At 44.9% G+C, this 19152-nt stretch overlaps 1 protein-coding gene and 1 long non-coding RNA gene across 2 annotated transcripts in view; both read left to right on the forward strand.

The window, feature by feature from the left end:
* Positions 1-46: 46 nt before the first annotated feature.
* On the forward strand, positions 47-12625 carry LOC133499125 (TBC1 domain family member 10A-like). The gene is made up of 10 exons (XM_061816709.1): positions 47-255; positions 518-722; positions 1727-1826; positions 4400-4507; positions 4723-4829; positions 4913-5027; positions 7275-7340; positions 7721-7910; positions 8998-9152; positions 10799-12625. The coding sequence occupies exons 2-10, from the start codon at positions 541-543 to the stop codon at positions 11261-11263; spliced, it is 1488 nt and encodes a 495-aa protein (XP_061672693.1). The 5' UTR covers positions 47-255; positions 518-540; the 3' UTR covers positions 11264-12625.
* Positions 12626-12805: 180 nt separating this feature from the next.
* Positions 12806-19152, forward strand: part of LOC133499126 (uncharacterized) — a 39541-nt gene continuing 33194 nt past the window's right edge. The window contains exon 1 of the long non-coding RNA XR_009794555.1: positions 12806-13043. This is a non-coding gene — a long non-coding RNA (uncharacterized LOC133499126). The remainder of the gene's footprint in view (positions 13044-19152) is intronic.

Raw genomic sequence — 19152 nt, forward strand, 5'->3', positions numbered from 1 at the left:
AAAAAAAGTGTAGGGAGGCATCTGTTCCTCTCCGAAAGTGGTAGTAACAATCGCAGCCATTAGGGGTAACACTACACCAGCACTGAATTGCTCTCCGAAGACAAATCAGTAGAACGCTGGACATCGAGCACTTCATATTTTTATCATCTATAGCACTTGTTCCCTTGGCAATGAAGTACACTATACCGTTGTCAGTGGACGGTGGAGCCCGAAGAGGAAGAACAGCACTTGGCGTTGGAGTTCCGAGCTGTTAGCGTAAGTTTGCATTCAGCTAACGAGCTAGCTAGCTAGCGTTCGATCTCGGGCTTGGAAAGTTGACTTTCCGCAAACTCACTTTTCCGCTAAAATGTCGAGCCCAAGTATGTTTGATGGGTTGTTATGGTGGCGTGGCGAGTGTTAATGGTTAGCGAGGGAACAGTAAAATTCAATTTTAAAAAAACAATGGCGTCAGTGATGTTTGGCTCGACCGTCCAGGAGCATTTTTTTTTCTCCTTTTCTGACTTGGGCTTGTCAACAGGCTCGCTAGCTGTCGACGCTAACATGGCCAACACGGAGAACGGCCGTCGTCCCGTGGACACGAGAAGCATCCGGACCATCAGTAGCAGCCAAATCGACGACGGAAGTTCGCTGGGTTCCGACTCCGAGGTCAACGGCTTCACCAGCGACAATCAAACTGACAAATATGGATTTATTGGTGGAGCGCAGCAGTACACGGAGGCGTCGTAAGTTGCATTCCAATTTGGCAAATGTGCTTTAAATACCCTCTTGTGCGCCTTGGATCGTTGGAACCGCAAAAGAATGAGAACCGGGTACAGAAAAAGTGATAAACTCGAGATGTGTGCGCGCACTGTGTGGATTTCTCGATTCACGAGCTGCGTGGCACAATGTGGTTATTCTACCCTGTGTTTGCTTCGCTGTGCCGTCCAATGTCTGGCCTTACAAGAGTGAATTAAAACGCGTTCCATTCAAGGTCATATTATTATTTTTATGGCAACCTCTTTTTGCTCGTGATAATTTTATTCACTCTACAAATAATTGGCGTTTTATTGAACTGTCTGCAAAAAAAAAGCACAAAATGTCATTTTCACGGGCCCCAGCATACATTGTGTTCTCCTACTGAAGAAGTCACTTTAAGTTCTGTCAAATGACATTCATTCCCAAATCCAACACTTCTTCCAAAATTGTAGATTATTAAAATATATATAATTTTTCTAATCCGCATGTTCCGTCAACTGGTTGTCACCCTGTAAATAAAAAAGGAGGGCCTTAAAATAGCCCATTTGAAGTAATGTGAGCCTTCAATTACACACTTTTGCTGATGAGGTAATTGTATAGTTGAAAAGCATCATTGCTCATAATGTTATATTACAGCTGCCTGCATTTTCTTTTACAATCTGCGCTTTTAATGTGGCTCTCTCTGTAGATACTTGAGTCAGGCAACTACTGCTCCTCATAAAGTTTCCTCTCAAAGTTACTAGATCTATATAAAGTGTGTTAATCCTCAAATTTAATTGTACTCACATGAACATGAATTCACATGTTAAAATAAACCGACGCTCCATACAAAGCCTTTGCGTTTAACAGACGACTCTGGATGTTTATACTGTACAGCTGACGATCACTTCATGCCGACTTGAATCCTTTTATAGTTCAATTTGTTTCAACAAAGAACACTTGTTTAGATAAAGTGAAATGAGCTGTGTTCTCTTTTCATGTGTGTCCCCAGAGCTCAGGATGTGCCTACAGCAGTGCTGCGGCAAAGGGAGGTGAAGTGGTTGGATATGCTCAATCACTGGGACAAGTGGATGATCAAGAGATTCAATAAGGTCTGGCCAAAAATGTCTAAAACTGTCAAAACACAAAATGCCGCGTGGTTCACACGAGGTCAGCCATTTAGATGGGAACAACTTTGACATTCCTAAAGGGTTATTGTTCAGCCAATATATTTGCCACATTCATTTCTACACTCTCATATTTATACAATTAGTTTGTTCATTGTAAGAAGCCTGTAGGAGGCTACATTTTATTTAATTTTTTTGTCACTGCACTGCGCAATGACTCTCTTTTTAACCCATGCTAAAGAGTTCTTTGTGTTCTTTGTTTTTCTAGTTTTAATTGTAAAAATGTGCTGATAATCATCGAACCAGAAGTGAACATTACTGCGGCATAGAACAGTGTCTGAGGTCTCAGTGTTTGGGCAGTATAATTTATCAAACATTACTGACACATCTATTTTTACAGAACCCAGGAGACATTTTTGTTCCATGCATGGGGCATAAATAATAACTTAATGTTGTCTCCCAGGTGCAATAAATTTTAACAGATGCTGTTAAAAATAAAGTACAAGGTTTGTAAAGTATGGCTTTTATTATTTTGGCCATTTAGACCTCCATAGAGTGTCTCCCTAACATGGTCGTGCCAAATTCTTTTCTATGAGTGGTCAGGACAGGCCCCCTGACAGCAACTTTTGTTTGACCCAGTTTTGTACCTGGTTTGTCCATATTTGGCTAAGTCTGTCCCCTTTCCTCTGATTGGTTGCCTCCATTTTGAAGCCCCGCTTGTGAGAGCGTACGTGTTGGTAATGTTGACAGCTCTGGCTTGGTAGCAGAGATCTTCGCTGGAGACGTTGACGGATTCGAGAAATTAGCTGATTGCAGGCCTCTTGGCGCAAAAACATCGGCAACACAGGGATGCAATTAAAATTTTAATTCATGTTTACATACTGTATTTGTTCAGGTACCAGAGAGCCAGTATTACCGTAATTCCCGGCCTACAGAGCGCACCTGGTTATAAGCCTCACCCAGTACTTTTGTTTAAGGAAATACCATTTGGTACACACATACACCGCAGCTGTGTAAAAGCCGCAAGTGCCCACATTGAAACACGAGATATTTACAAAGAAAGACAGTACACAGTTTAACGCGAACGCTAACGGCAGTAAAAGTCACTAAGACACGGCAGTAACATGCTAGCGCAGCGCTGACATTGCCGCACCGGTAAAAGTCACTTCCTCGGCACATATATTCCACCGGTCTCACTCTTACCTTTTCCCCTCGAGTGCCCCCTTGCGGCCTTAAGAAAAAAAATACACAAATTATCTGCATCGCCGCATAAACCACAGCGTTGAAAGCGTGTGAAAAAAGTCGCGGCTTTTAGGTCGGAAATTACGGTACGTCCCAAATATTAGAAAAAAGTGGGTTTGGTAACCTAACCTCGCTAACAGGGCCGGTTAAAAAAAACATGCCAGTAAAAACCACTAAGACCCGGCACATACTGTATATTCCACCGGTCTCACTCTTACCTTTTCCGATGGAGTGCCCCGTTGCAGCCTTTAGAAAAAAATGCACAAATCATCCGCGTCACAGCATAAACCGCAGGGTTGAAAGCATGTGGGAAAAAAAGTCGCGGCTTCTAGGCCGGAAATTACGGTACATCCCAAATACTAGAAAAAAGTTGGTTTGGTAAAATATGGTACCTTTAAATTCAACTATAAAGATGCCATGTGCAACTTCCTTCTCCTTTTCCATTATGGGTCTGTAGTCTTCAAAGATGGAGTACACTAGTTGAATGAACTGAGCTTTATGATCAATTTAAAATTTTGCTTGCAGAATTGTTAAGTTTCATGATGCTAACATTTTGAACCTGGAAATGTGGCTCAAATGTATTTACCCTGTATATATAAGAGAAGATGTGATTATAAAAACAATGTAAAATGAAGTTGCCACAGTGATTTAGGAAATGGAAAATGTTTAAGACGTGCAGTTCATCAAGTTACATACTGTAATCACGTTCAGTCTTTTGCCGAGATTACTTAACCGCGTTTGTGAGCGAGAGTGAGACACTGTCAAGACATTTAACGCCGTGCTGCAACTTTTCTTCATTTCCATGAGTCAGCAGCAGGGCAGGACTTGACCTATCCCGCCTTCACAATACTCACCGCGCAACAAACACTTTAGAGTCATATTCAGGGTGGGGCTCACATGACTTCACACAAGACTGGTATGACAAGACATTGTCCAAACATCCTCTGTGTGCACAGACCGTGTTTGGCCAGATTAGAAGAGCAAAATTGGCGTGCGTTGAACAATGGGTTCTTTAGCTTGTTGTGGGCTTAAAGCTGATAGTCGGCCTGCTTGCAAATGTCACAAAGAAAAACTTGTTTTTTGATCCCACAATATATGTGCCAAAAATATGGATGTTTAGAAAGTGTTCTATCACTTCAACTTTTCTGTCAAATCAAAATCAAACACTGAACTAGTCATATGCGAGCTGCATTCATATTGTCTTTACCACAATGTTGTTTTTAGTTCTTTTATCCGTTGTGCGAAATGTATCGCGTTGGTTATATTTCCCCGTTGTTATGCTTCATTTTGTGCCTCAATATTTCACTTTGGTCCAGGTGAGGCTGCGATGCCAGAAAGGAATTCCTCCTTCGTTGCGAGGCCGCGCGTGGCTCTACCTCTCGGGGGGAAAGGGCAAGAAAGAGCAGAACCAAGGGAAATTTCAGGTCCGAGACATCCTCTTTTCACTTCCACTCCGTTGTAGGGATCATTTCATGTTTCATTTTCGATAAAAATAGTTTTGGATGTATTAAATTATACGGGTCAATTTGTTTGTTGAGCACTTAGTGTGTTTATTGAACATGGTTGATGCATCTTTTATTTCTTGGGAAACCTTATAGTAAAAAAGAGATCTATTGGGCTTCTTCATTTTCTTTCCTAGGAGTTGGACAGTCAGCCAGGTGACCCCAAATGGAGCGACGTAATTGAAAAAGACCTCCATCGACAGTTTCCATTCCACGAGATGTTTGTGTCGCGGGGAGGACACGGGTAAGGACCGACCGTAAGGGACGTGACACCCAAAGTCCAGTTTTGCTGCACGGTTGTGACCACCGTTTCCGTGTCGGTGACAGGCAGAAGGATCTCTTCCGCGTTCTGAAGGCCTACACACTGTACAGACCAGACGAGGGGTACTGCCAGGCGCAGGCTCCCATAGCTGCTGTGTTACTCATGCACATGCCTGCTGAGGTAAATCACTCCCGCGTTTCATCCCCAAACACACATAAACAATATCCATTCATGTGATGGTGCTGTTGCACGTCACTGTCATGAAACATATTGCTATCGCGTGACTTTGTTACAGCAGTTAACTTGACCCTGTGGCCACGAGGATTTTCACAATATGGGCAATTAGACCTAACCAGTCTCCATGTGTTTTGTGGACTTGAAGAAGGCGTTCGACTGTTTCCCTTTGGGGAGTCTGGTGGTGGGTTCTTCGGGAGAATTGGGTACCGAGCCCCCTGATACGGGCTGTTCGGTCCCTGTACGACCGCTGTCAGAGTTTGGTTCCCCATTGCCGGTAAAAAGTCGGACTCGCTTCCGGTGAGAGTTGGACTCTGCCAAGGCTGCCCATTGTCACCGATTTCGTTCACAACTTTTATGGAGAGAATTTCTAGGCACAGCCGAGGTGGTCGAGGGTGTCCGGTGTGGTGGCCTCAGCGTCGCATCTCTCCTCTTTGCAGATGATGTGGTTCTGTTGGCTTCATCGAGCCGTGATCTCCAACGCTCACTGGAGTGGTTCGCAGCCGAGTGTGAAGCGGCTGGGATGAGAATCAGCACCTCCAAATCAGAGACCATGGTCCTCTGTCGGAAATGGGTGGCGTGCCCTCTCTGGGTCGGGGATGAGAGCCTGCCCCAAGTGGACGAGTTCAAGTATCTTGGGCTCTTCTTCACGAGTGAGGGAGGAATGAAGCAGGAGATTGGCAGATGGGTCGGTGGAGCGTCTGCAGTGATGCGGACTTTGTATCGGTCCGTTGAGGTAAAGAGGGAGCTAAGTCGAAAGACGAAGCTCTCAATTTACCAGTCGATCTAAGTTCCTACCCTCACCTGTGGGCATGAGCTGCGGGTCGCGACCGAAAGAACAAGATCCCGGATACAAGCGGCCGAAATGAGTGTCCTCCGCAGGGTGTCCGGGCTCTCCTTGAGAGATAGGGTGAAAACCTCGATCATCCGGGAGGGGCTCAATGTCGAGCCACTGCTCCTCCGCATTGCGAGGAGCCAGAGGAGGTGGCTGAGGCATTTGATCCAGATGCCTCCCGCACGCCTTCCCAGTGAGGTGTGTTCCGGGCTTGTCCCACCGGAAGCAGACCCCGGGGACGACCCAGGACACCTTGGAGAGACTACGTCTCTTGGGTGGCCTGGGAACGCCTCGGGATGCCTCCGGAAGAGCTGGAATAAGTGGCTTGGGAAAGGGAAGTCTGGGTATCCCTGCTGATGCTACTTCCCCTGCGACCCGACCCGGAGAAGCGGTAGAAAATGGATGGATGGTTACATTCTAATTAATTGTTTAAAGGTTCCATGCCATCAAAATCCACTTTTTGTACTGGTTTATGTATAGCCCAAGTCAAACTGAGTCTGCAACCTGATTTCACTTTCACGTCTGTGTTTTTTTTTTTTTTAATCAATGCCAAAGACAATAAGCGCTTAATGCTTACAAAACGACCACGTCAGATTTGTGTCTTTGTGATGGAGATAGTGAGACCTTTAGTTTACCAGTCTGAAGAAGTGTTGCAGCCATTATGGCGACTCGGGTCTTTGTGACATTTCTTGTGGCCAATGTGATGTGCTCTGACTGAAGAGAACTCAAATGTTTTCGAACAAAATCTTTTGTGGTGTAGTCTTTTGACCACTGTACAAAACATTTCGATCTCCGCAGCAGCAGCAAAGGTTAATTGGAGACTGAAGCAGTCATGAATTTGTTTAGCGAGCACTTGTAATCAGTGTTTACTCTTTGTTTTGCTTATCCATTCCGATAATTCTGGACACAACAGGCTGCGGTAACCAAGGAATATATCTAGTGTATTTGCTAGCTGCGCATCAACATTATCTGCACCCCCATTGGTTGTCACCTTCATCACAACCCCTTTGCGATGAATCACCAACCTGACCTTTCCTCCTGTTATTTTCTTGGACTTCTCCATAGGTAGATATTGTGACCAAATTTTAAACTAAATAAAAATGATGCCTTTTGCATAAAACTTTAGGAACATGAGCGGAACAAATAATAAATGTAGATTAGTGCCTGTCTGACAGGAAGGCCAAATTGTTGTGCAGTGTTGGGTATCAGATTGTGAAAGTGTAGTAACGAAGTGACCAAGTAGCGTACGCGATTAATTTCTTTTGAATGGAACAAAGCTATTTCTAATACTGTAAATAAAAAGGCATGAATGGATCAAAACCATTTAGTTTGCTGACCTCACTGCGTGCTTCCCACAGGATGCCTTCTGGGGGCTGGTGCAAATTTGTGAGAAGTATCTTCCTGGCTACTACAGCCCAGGCCTGGTGAGAAATGCACTGACACAAGAGTACAATGTGAATCTTATAGTGATGATGCAAGAGTTTTTATGAATAAGCCTGACTACCAGAAGCGCGATCACGCTGTAATTGTGTAACAAGAATATAGTTATGGGTGATTGCTCCTATCATGTGACTTGGCCTGAACTGCCATTGTCGTCTCAAACGGAGACAAGATTTACAACTTAAAAGGACGATGTTATGTAATCATTCTAAAACATGCAGCAACATGATGCGATTGGACTGGTTCTCTCATAGTGGAGCATTCTCACGCCTATCTCTTTCTTTCATTCAGGATATTTCGCAGGGCGCAGGTGCCAGGTTCCAAATCCCGATGTTAACGTTTCCCCTGTCTCTTTGTCTCTCAGGAAGCGATCCAGTTAGATGGAGAGATCCTTTTTGCTCTGCTGCGCCGCATCTCTCCTCTAGCTTTCCGCCATTTGGAGAAGCACAAGATCGACCCCATCCTCTACATGACTGAATGGTTTATGTGTGCCTTCTCCAGAACGCTGCCATGGGCCTCTGTGTTGCGTGTCTGGGACATGTTCCTCTGTGACGGTAATGCAAAACCTGTATTTGCGTTCTCGAGTTTATGTACACTCAACAAGTCGTCATTTGGGGTATTTAATGTATTGTTGGATGAATTATTTCTTTTTCCGGGGTAGAATTGAAATACAATTTATACTTTGAGCCCTTTGGGTACAATATTTTGGATATCAGTCCAGACAGGCTCAAAATAATACCGTAATTCCCAGTCTACAGAGCGCATCTGGTTACAAGCCTCACCGCGTACATTTTGTAAAGGAAATACCATGTGGTACATACACACGCCGCGGCTGTGTAAAAGCCGGAAGTGTCCACATTAAAACCCACATTATAAAGCGAGATATTTACAAAGAAAAGTACACAGAGTTTAATGCTAGCGCTAATGCTAGCACCAAACTAGCACTAACGCTAACAGGGCTGGTTAAAATAAAACTTATTGGTAAATATCACTGAGACGCGCCAGTGACACAGCAGCAACATGCTAGCACAGCGCTAGCGCAGCGCTAACAGGGCTGGTAAAACTCACTTCCTCTGCAAATATATTCCACCGGTCTCACTGTTAACTTTTACGCTCTAGTGCGCCCTTGCAGCCGTAAAAAAAAAAAAAATGCACAAATTAGCCGCATCACCGCATAAACCGCAGGTTTGAAAGTGTGTGGAAAAAAGTCTCTGCTTGTAGGCCGGAAATTACAGCACTTACAAGATCAAATTCACACCTATGTTGACTAAAATCTCAAAATAAAATGATATTCAAGGTTTTAGCTTGAATAACTTGACAAGCGCTAATAACTTTGTGATCATGATTTATCTCACCTGGTAGTTTATCCTTGCAGAGTTCTGACAGAACCACCTGTCCAGCAAATACTTTGAACACAGAACATACCAAAAGTAAAAAAAAAAAAAAAAAAAACTGATCGTTGGACGTACGTAAATTTACACAAATTGTCATTTGCATAAACAACTGCAGTTATCGATGTATCACCTCATGATTGTTTTTATTTATAAAACAAAGACAAAAACAAAAGAACTTAATGGATTGTGGAAGAAGAAATTTACACTAGAAACTAGTTTTAATATTTGCTCATGTTTCCTGCCTTAGGTGTGAAAATAATCTTCCGAGTTGGCTTGGTGCTGCTGAAGTGCATGCTGGGTAGCCGCGAGAAGTTGAAGGCCTGCCAGGGCCAGTACGAAACCATGGAGCTTCTCCGAACAGTGGAGCCACGATACATGCAGGAGGGGTTCCTCGTCCGAGAGGTAATAACAGCGACCTTATTGAGTCTTTTTAAGAATACACCCATCCGTGTATGTATATCGCTATCAAAATGTATGCTCAAAGTGACGTTCCCTCAGTTAGAATTAGATTCAGCTCAGCTACTGCAACGTCCAATTCATTGGAAAACGTCAGGAAAATTACTGTTCAATTATTTGCGGAAAAGAGTTGACAGGGAACTCAAGTCATCATCACACATCGCACAATCCCACACATTATGAAATCACCGACTGGAGTCATAGAAAGTCGTGATCGGTGAAGCCCCAGCGTGCACTCCTCACTGACCGCCAAACGTCCAGGCTACGCTTTGATATCATCGTGTAGCTCCATTGCATCGGCGTGCGTTTTGCATTATGAACTCAAAAGAAATAAGAGTTGACTTTTTTTTTTGAGAATGTGCGGACAAAATTGGAATCTCTTTTTATTTTTTTAGTACAGGACATGTATGAGGGTAGAAGAACAGTGAGAGATGTGCCATAGGTGTGTCAGAAGAATTTAAGGTGGAGGTGGGACTGCATCAGGGACCTGCGCTGAGCCCCTTCCTGTTTGCGGTAGTTATGGATAGGCTGACAGAGGAGGTTCGACTGGAATCCCCTTGGACTATGATGCTCGCAGATGATATTGTGATCTGCAGTGAAAGCAGGGAGCAAGCGGAGGAACAATTAGAAAGATGGAGTTACGGAAAGTTTATAAAACAGTGGTGAGGCCGGCCATGTTGTACGGATTAGAGACTGTGGCACTGAAGAGACAACAGGAAGAAGAACTGGAGGTAGCAGAAATGAAGATGTTGAGGTTCTCGCGTGGAGTGAACAGGTTGAATAGGATTAGAAATGAGCCCATTAGGGGGAGAGCCAAAGTTGGATGTTTTGGAGACGAGGTTCGAGAGAGCAGACTTCGATGGTTTCGACATGTTCAGAGGCGAGAGAGTGAGTATATTGCTAGAAGGGTGCTGAGGATGGAGCTGCCAGGCAAAAGAGCGAGAGAAAGACCAAAGAAAAGGTTGATGGATGTTGTGAGGGAGGACATGTTAGAGAGGAGGATACGCGAGATAGGCTTAGATGGGAAAAGATGACATGCTGTGGCGACCCTTAACGGGACAAGCCTAAAGGAAAAGAAGATCGGAATGAATTAGGTCGCTATTCAGATACATTGTGACTATTCAATTTATTTACTTTTTGAGATAAGATAATCCTTCACTTCAGTCTCTACTTTTACCCAGTGTGGAAATGTAACCAACAGAAACGTAAAAGCTGTCACTGTGGCTGCTGCTGTCTTTTTTGCCGTACAGTACAGTGGTTTGGGATGTGGCCCGTGTCAGATAGCGCCACCTGCAGGCCAGAAGGCCTCGGCCCATGGAAAACGCTTCGCAGTGACTTCATGGACTGTGGAGAATAAGGGGTTTTCACATCCAAGCGGTCTCACCCAGTCTTTATAATAATCCGTCTGTGTGACTTGAGCGCTGGTGACCCTGCCAGAGGCCTTTGGCATTCACTTATTAAGTTACAGTGGTTAACACAAAGACCAGACCGGGCTGGAACTTCCTGCGTTTCCCATAAAGGGCGGGTCTATTCCTTGGAAGTGATCTGAATGACACGTTTTTATCGGAATGACGCGTGTCTTCCTGACACAGATCCTGGAAGTGCCAATAACAGCGCGAGACGTGGAAAGGGAACATCACACCCAGCTGAAGCGCTGGAGGAAGAACCGCGGCGAGCTCAATTTCAAATCCCCACCGAGGATGCACGGCGCCCGACTCATCATGCTGGCCGACCCCCCGAGGCGCCAGGACCTCCAGCAGCACCCCACCATTTTGCTGGAGGAGGCGGAGCTCGGCCCGCTGCTGAAGAAGGGCAAGGAGCACAAGAGCAAAAAGAAAACCCTGAAGAAGTCCCAGGTCCACGAGGAGATTCCAAACCCTTACCCTCTTCCCAACGCGACGCCGCCCCCACCCTCGTATCCGCCAGCCCCGCCTCCAGTGCAAAGCGAGTCCCCGGAGACTGAAAGCGACCCGCTTGCCCAGGACGGCGTTCCCCCTGCCGAGCTGCAGCGATCCACGCACAGCCTCAGTAGCACGGACCAGGATACGTACCTGTAATTGGGATGCACCAGCACTCTGCAGCCAGCAACCACACATGGATGAGTTTGTTGGACTGTCACCTCACCTTCAGACACCATTTTGGCCTCTGGTGGTCTACAACTGCCTTCCTGCGCTCCCCTCCAAATATCACCGCCCATTTCCTGGGAAAACGTCGTCACTTTCGATGTGTAGAAACAAAAATTGCCAAAGTTCATGTTTGTTTTGTTGGTTGTTCTCTCAGATTCAACACTACAGTGATACAGTTTTGATGCAATCCATTCAAAGTCTTTAATACAGAGATTTAGTTTTTTTCTTGTATTATCTTTTTTCAACTTTATTTTTGGAGTGGAGTGGGCAGCTCTTTCTATCAGATGGTTTTATCCAGCAGTGAGTCAGCTGCCATTCTTCTTACATTCCTTGTTTGGGTCGCTAATCACCGCCGCAAGGTCGATTGGGAGACAATCTTTGTTTGTTTTTTTTATGTTTTCAATATGCACATTGAACACTTAAGCCTTTTTAGAGTCTTACATTCAAATCTCCTTGACATCTTTTCCTCAGTTATTTATTTTCTACTCTTTGTCTCAAAAGCCTCGCTGGTGCACAAACGGTTGCCTTATTTTATTTTATTTTTTGTTCTTTTTTGAATTTTTATAACGTGGATGACTTAACCCACAGTCACTGTGCCACTTTCTGCAGTTTCCGAGCAGCAGAAACGGACTCTCCTTGTGGCAGCGGCCACAAGAACGCGGCACCAACATTCCTGCCGTCTCGAGCGCTAATCAGCCTTAACGCGCTCGTCTGCCAAACGCTAATCAGTATAACTAATGACCGTGCATGTGCTTTCTTTCAAAACTTGCCAATTGCGTAATGGTGCTGACCTTTTTGGGATTGTTTGGATATCACCCACCTGTTCTTCGGATTGATCTCTTTGTACAGGACGGATTTCAAGCCTTTTCGTTGTAGGCTTCTTTGGCCTGGGAGGTGTAAAAGTGAAGAATTCCTCGTGGTGCTTTATCAAAGCAGCAAGAAACGTCAAACGTCTTTCCAATTTTCCGTAGGTGGAGTCACTTCTATGAGGTGCCTCCTTTTTTTTTTTTTTTTAACTTGTCATGAATTGTACGGATCTGACACAATGTATTATTATGAAATATTTTGATGTGGAATGGATTAGTAGCAATTGGAAATGTGCTAACACTAAAGGAAAAACCTGTCCGTAAATTGTGAGGGAAATTGTGCTATACATAAAAAATGTAAAATTTCTGAATATTTGATGCCACATCCTTAGGTGGCTTATGAAAAATGTTTAATCCAAACCAAAAGGCACTTTGCAACATATTGTTTTCAAATAAAATATTTTCAATTTTGTTCCATTTGAAAGAACCTGTAGTCAAGTTATTTTTTTTTTTTCTTTTCCAAACAATGGCTGGAATGGACCTTTCCCGACCCGTCAATCACTCGTACAACAATAGCCAATCAGATAGCCGCATTGTCATAACCCCCCCCCCCCCTGGCTTGACACGCCCCTCTCACTGTATTGACCCACAAACAATGCTGGTTGTCGGTAACGTGCGCTTGGAAAAGTTAATGTTACGAAGAAAATGGTCCTCAGGTGCGCTTGGGGAACGTGCAATTCTGATGAAAGTTAACCCTGCTATGTTACAAGGTGCCCGCTTGATTCATTTTCCAAAGCCTAAAGCACAGTTGACAAAAGTGTCTACGATGGATTAGGGCCCGGGGAAGAGCGCACGTACAACAAAATGTGGACAATATCAACAAATGCAAGGCTGTATGTTCGAAGGTAAGTGAGCGAGAAGTATCTTCTCTGAATTATTATCAGTGCTTTATACATCACAGGAGAACAACTTTCACTTTTTTAGCGTATCACTGACCTGCTAAATGAAGTGTGTCATGTTTTATGCCGAAGAGTCGAGTTAGTGAGGCGTAAATATGCAATGTCATGCAAGAGAAATGTCTATTTGCCTATTTGTAGCACATCAGACTTTTAAGACGGAGCACTGGGTTTGATTACGAGCCAAGTCAAATGAATACGCCCACTCATAAAGACTACAATGATATTACTCGTGATCTTTCCAAGTAAAAAATACTCACCCTGCTTTACATGAGCAGTACGATTCCACTATTTTATCCTGTTGGATTTCAATATGAAGTTTGTGAGGCGTCAAACTTTTTTGCATCGATCGCCAACGTTTCGCTGTAACTGACATTGTGTCCTGCTTCCGTCCAAAATCTTAATTCCGTGTATATATCTCTTGCGTGAAATAGTTTAGACCTCTCTATAGAACTCTCTTGGACAAGTCTGACGCATTTGGGAAAAAAAATACCCCAATATTATCTGGAATACATGCTAGAGGGTCTTGTTCAAACATGCTCTGTTCAGTCGCCATTTTGGAAGATTGTGGGAGAAGGCAACTGTTGCTAAGGGCGGTGGATCTGAAGATCGCCAGTCGGAAAGGTCCATTGCTCTTTTTCACTCTGCGGCCGATGTCTTCATTTCACCAGCAGATGGCGCTGCCCAGTCGTTAGTGAAACGAAGCCCAGAATTGTGCAGAACGGGGCACCCTCGGCGGGCCTAACCGAGCAAACATCTAATATCTCAGTCCTTGCTCTCATCTTGGACGAGCCGGTAAAAACAAGAATATAGTTTCCACACTTTCAACGTTTGAAGGAGATGGAAAAATCCATGTGAGTGCTTGATGAAGAGAAATCGAAATGTATAAGCATCATTCTGAAGAACCATTAAAAAAAATGTCCTTGTAGAGATGTTTTCATCTTAACAGCCTCTTATGACAGGTATGAGTACTCGTTTTTATAGCATTGATAATTCATTCTAATTGTATGTAGATAGGTGCATAGCTGTACATTTTTTTGAAGTGTTGTAAGAATAATAGCCATACAATACCATCCAACCATTTGCTTAGCCGCTTATCCTCACAAGGGGCGCGGGAGTGCTGGAGCCTATCCCAGCTGTCAATGGGCAAGAGGCAGGCTACACCCTGAACTGGTTCCCAGCCAATCGGAGGGCAAATAGAGAAAAACAGCCGCACTCACAATCACACCTCGGGGCGATTTACAGTGTCCACTTAATGTTTTTGCAATGTGAGAGAAAACCGAAGTGCCCGGAGAAAACCCACGCAGGCACGGGGAGAACATGGAAACTCCACACAGGCGGGTTCGGGATTGAACCCAGGATCTCAGAACTGAGAGGCTAACGCTTTACCATCTGATCCACCGTGCAGCCGCCCTTGGGACAATTTAGAGTGTCCAATTAGTGTTGCATGTTCTGGGGATGTGGGAAGAAATTGGAGACCGGAGTGCCCGGAGGAAACCCATGCAGCCGTGGGGAGAACATGCAAACTCTAGACAGGGAGGGCTGGGATTGAACCCAGGTCCTCAGAACTGCAAGGCCATCGCTTTCCATCTGATCCACCCCACCGTGCCACCTTTACAATTGTGTTTGGATTATTGGCCCTCTCGTCCTTAAATCATGATCAAGTCCATGATGGAAGTGGACTGTGTCGTCTAAGATGGGGACCGCGTTGTACTGTACTAGCTCTTTTCTGTGAGAAGCTGCTGGTCCCGCGTCTCGTGGCCGTCCAACAAGCTCTGGACTCTGTGTGTCCGTTCAGTATTTATCCTTCCAACACCTGTCTCTTTAACTCCACCCTTCCTCATGAGGTCATTCTTAGCGTGAACCCCTATCTTTAAACTAATGACCGACTTTTATTGTTTTCTTAATTCCTTCTTGAATTGTCCAAAGCATTTTCTCTCCCCTTGCGGGGCACTTAGTACGTTGCCCCGGGCCTCGAAGAGTTCACGCAAGTTGCCGCCTTGCTGATCTAGGTGAGGCAGCTAACTTGTTGCTAATCAGCCAGCAAGGCGTGAGCTGCAGCTGTTGACTTTTGACCTCTGGTCTTCAACGGATCAAATGACAAAAGAAGGCGGCTAATCTCACACAGTTCGGGACTTGTTTCTGTTCTGTTTCATAGCAAGAAATCCCACCAGTGCAGTTGTCCATTACGGGGTGCGTTTGGCGCTCAGCGCGCGCACGAGGCACGGCAACAGTTAACGGTGGAGGTCGCGGAGGTATGCATGCACCGTCACGCTTTGCCTCTTTGCTCGGGACACCTGGGCCTCTTTCAGTGCCGCCGTCGCATTTCCATGTCAAAGGGGACGCGGCAAGAAGGCGCTCTCTGTGTTGCGCTCCTCCCACCCCCGAGATGATCTGATTCATCTCTCCGTCAACGGAAATATACGCTTCGAGCGGGCCGTGACGCCCCCACCCCGGTCCGCAGTTGAAGAAGAGACTTGTGATGCACGGTCCGATCCCAGACCCCGTCACGATCCTTGATGCGGGTGATCCTCAGGTATCCGATTCCCACATTTGATGCAGCGTAACAAGTTGGCTCGGGTCAGATTAACGGGCCCAAGCGACAAATGTGAGCGCAGACTTTGTGGTCGCGGTGGTGCAGCTGAGCTTTGGGTAGCAGAGGGAATTTTTTTTTAAATTTATTATTTATTGCTCCAAAAGAGAAATCATTCGTCTTTGTGAAGGAAGCATGAACAGGGATTCCCAGCGCGAGAGTCAAGGAGAATAATTGAATCAATCATCCAAGTTCTTCTGGTGCCGACCCCAGGAGTGCATACGCAGAAGAAAAAGCAATTTTTTCACTTTTATTTTCTTCCACTGGGTCTTGGAATTACTCTGATCCTTCCGTTCATAGCACAATTCAAAAGTCCTCAGCAAAGCCAGCCAAAGCTGACTCTGTTCGTAGACCACAACCTGAATCATAAGTTGGGGGAAAAAAATGTTTTACATCTGTCACAGCTAATTTGTATTTGGATTCGGACCAAAACATATAAACTGAAGTGATTGTCCATGTGCTGTCCTGAAAATGTAAACATTGTCTCCCCTTTCCAAAGAAAGTGATGAAAAGCGTCTTAAATCTGTACATTTTATCTGCTGTAACATTCAACTTGAATGGGTTCTCCTATAACCACGACTTTTTTGGAAAAATCGAATTATTTTGTATTTCTTTTTGGCATGTTCACTTTTAAAGCCCCAGTCACATGCCTATAAACATTCTATAATAGATATTGTAATGAAAAATACATACAACATTCACTTCAATGTCTATATGAAAAAATAGATATGAGCGTCGAGCGTGACATTCATGCGCAAAGTTGCGGAAGACTCACTCGACATCGAAGTGGTCGCCACATTGCCTGCTATGTCATCAGCAGATGTCTCAGTGGGACATTCGCCATTGAAAACACGTCGTGCCACCTGCTATGGGAAATGAACAACAGAGATTTTCGGATTTTTCCGATGCCCCCTTCTGACACGGAAGCTTTTTTCGAAGAAGAGAACATGTCACAATCGAGTGAAGTGACCGGGACAATATTACCCTATCGTTTGGAGCCATATTTAGATGATATGCGGATCACTTCTAACTAACAACAGACTCCCCGACAGGATGACAGTATGCAGCGTACTCGGCACCATGAGCGACGACAACGCCACGGCCCGGGCGCGACGAGCCGATCACGGCTTTGGCCAGGATGGCTCATTGGCGCCGAGCTGTGCTACTTTACGGCAATGTCGTCGATCGTGGCTGAGTGCGTCAACGTCGGCGGCGCTGTTCATCCGTTGGCGTTGTTCATCGATAGCAATGATTCAGCGATTAAACAACACCACCGACGATGGGGCACTTAGTCACTCGCGATGTCAACGCCGTAAATCTGCCCGGCTCAGCCCCGTGATGAGACACTCCAGCTCGGCGCCGCGATGAGCCACCCTTGCCGAAGCCGTGATCGGCGGACGTGCACATCGACGCATTTAGCACCCCTGACTTACACGGATCTTTTGTTACGTTCTGAGAGGATTACGTCCCCCTCCCCCTAACTATTATTTTTTTTTTAGTAGCTGTATACACACCTACCTGTCATTTGGAACCCACAAAGCTCTTGTCCTTCGCACCTGTGCAGTCCATTTTTCAACGAGCCAGCATTTTGGCTAACACGAAGGAACAACGAGCTAACTAGTACAAACAGACGAGGCCGCTTGAGTGCGCTACTGACCTGTACATCACTTCCTGGTTTTTCTTGAAAACAAATCCCTTGTGAGGATTTTCATGGGGGGGGGGGGGGGGGGTGTTACAAAAAGCCGTATACGTCAAAAATCATGTTTTGGCGTGAAAACATGGATGCGTCCATTCCGGCTGACATACTAAAAATCATGCATTTCATGTCAGTGGGGCTTAAAGTGTTACATTCTGTTAAATTAGCAGTTTGGAGCATTATTGCTCACAAAAATATTATTGTTAGCTAATGTAATGTCATGTCAGTGTTGGCAAATTTACTTCCTATTCCTGCACTAAGTCACAGGAAAGTTAAAACATCGCCATCGCGTTTAGGTCTCATAGACCAGTACCGTGTTTACAGATTCAGACTTTTCCGATGCATTTGAACATTCCACCGCTTTGTAAAATAATTCTTGGGATTACAACTATCTAAAGTGTGCCCCCCCCCCCCCCTATGTAAACATGACAGGTCTTTTCCTATGCGCGCATCCTCATAAATATTAATGTGCTGTATATTCCCGCCTTAAATGGAAACGGCATCGCGGCCTAGCTTCTTTTTTTTTTTTTTGTAACGTATGTTAACGTTTAAATCTGGAGCCGCGCTTCCAAATGGAAACCTTTTGAAATGGAGTTTTAGCACCTGTGATGTTTCCACTGTGTTGCTCCGCTTCCATTTATGGTCCACAAATGGCTGCACATATGGCCGCTAGATGGTAAATTTAACATAGGATAACAACTTAAGAATCTCACGGGCGTATTTAGCGAAGTACTTAAAATATCATCGTGGGTCTCCTTCCACTTATTCCCACCGGCCCGCTTGGATTAGCGAGCGCACGAATGTTGTCGCGCTGCCTGCGGTGCTTGATTTTTATTGTTGCTGTTTATTTGAAGCACTTTTACTACTCAGTATTATTATGTCGCCTTTTACTTTATTGTTACTGTAGCTGAGCTCGCTAAGTTTTATTTGAGCAATCTCGATTTTGACTGGCAGACTTATTGCGGCCTTGATGAGCAAGCGGACCTTACGGCCACTCCAAGGCTTCGGTCCACGACATTGCAGTGAGTTAGCAACCATTTTCGGGGTGACTGAGGTCCAAATTATTAACAAATTCCGTCTTTTTACTTTGTGGCGGCCTCGTTAGCTTCTTCTTGATCATCTTGACTGCACAAGGCAAGATCTTGTACGCAGCTCCTTTTCCACTTTTGTGTACAGTAGCCAAGCGCCTTCGCTAACCAATCATTTTGGTTTAGTCACCCGTCCCAGCTTTCTGTTCCTGAAATTTTTTAAAAAATGATTGTTGTTATTATTTACTGTTTTTTTTTAGTCTTGCTCACGGTAAGAAAATGATTCCACTAAATTGCTTTAAACACGCTTCACATTTCCCTCAATTTTACAACTTTATTTACATATTGTGCATTTACGATCAATATTTTGTCCATTAAACAACAAAAACAACAAAATTCAGAAAGCAAGGGTCACTGATGGGGTCGTGGTACACACGCCTGCTTTTGGTGCGGGCAGCGTGGGGTGGATTTCCGCTCAGTGATTATGTTGATATCTGCCCTGCGACTGACTGCCGACCGGTTCAGGGTGTAGTCCCCCTTTCGCCCGAAGCTAGCTGGGATAGGCTCCAGCTGTCCCGCAACCCTTGTGAGGATAAGCGGCTTGGATAATGACATAACAATTCAGAAAGCATCATATACCATTTTCACACGCTTTCAACCCTGCGCCTTATGCAGTGATACTGTTAATTTGTGCATTTTTTCCAACGCCCGCAAGGGGGCACTTGAGTGGAAAAGGTAGGA

The sequence above is a fragment of the Syngnathoides biaculeatus genome, chromosome 4 (assembly GCF_019802595.1).
Source record: "Syngnathoides biaculeatus isolate LvHL_M chromosome 4, ASM1980259v1, whole genome shotgun sequence".
Classification (NCBI taxonomy): domain Eukaryota; kingdom Metazoa; phylum Chordata; class Actinopteri; order Syngnathiformes; family Syngnathidae; genus Syngnathoides; species Syngnathoides biaculeatus.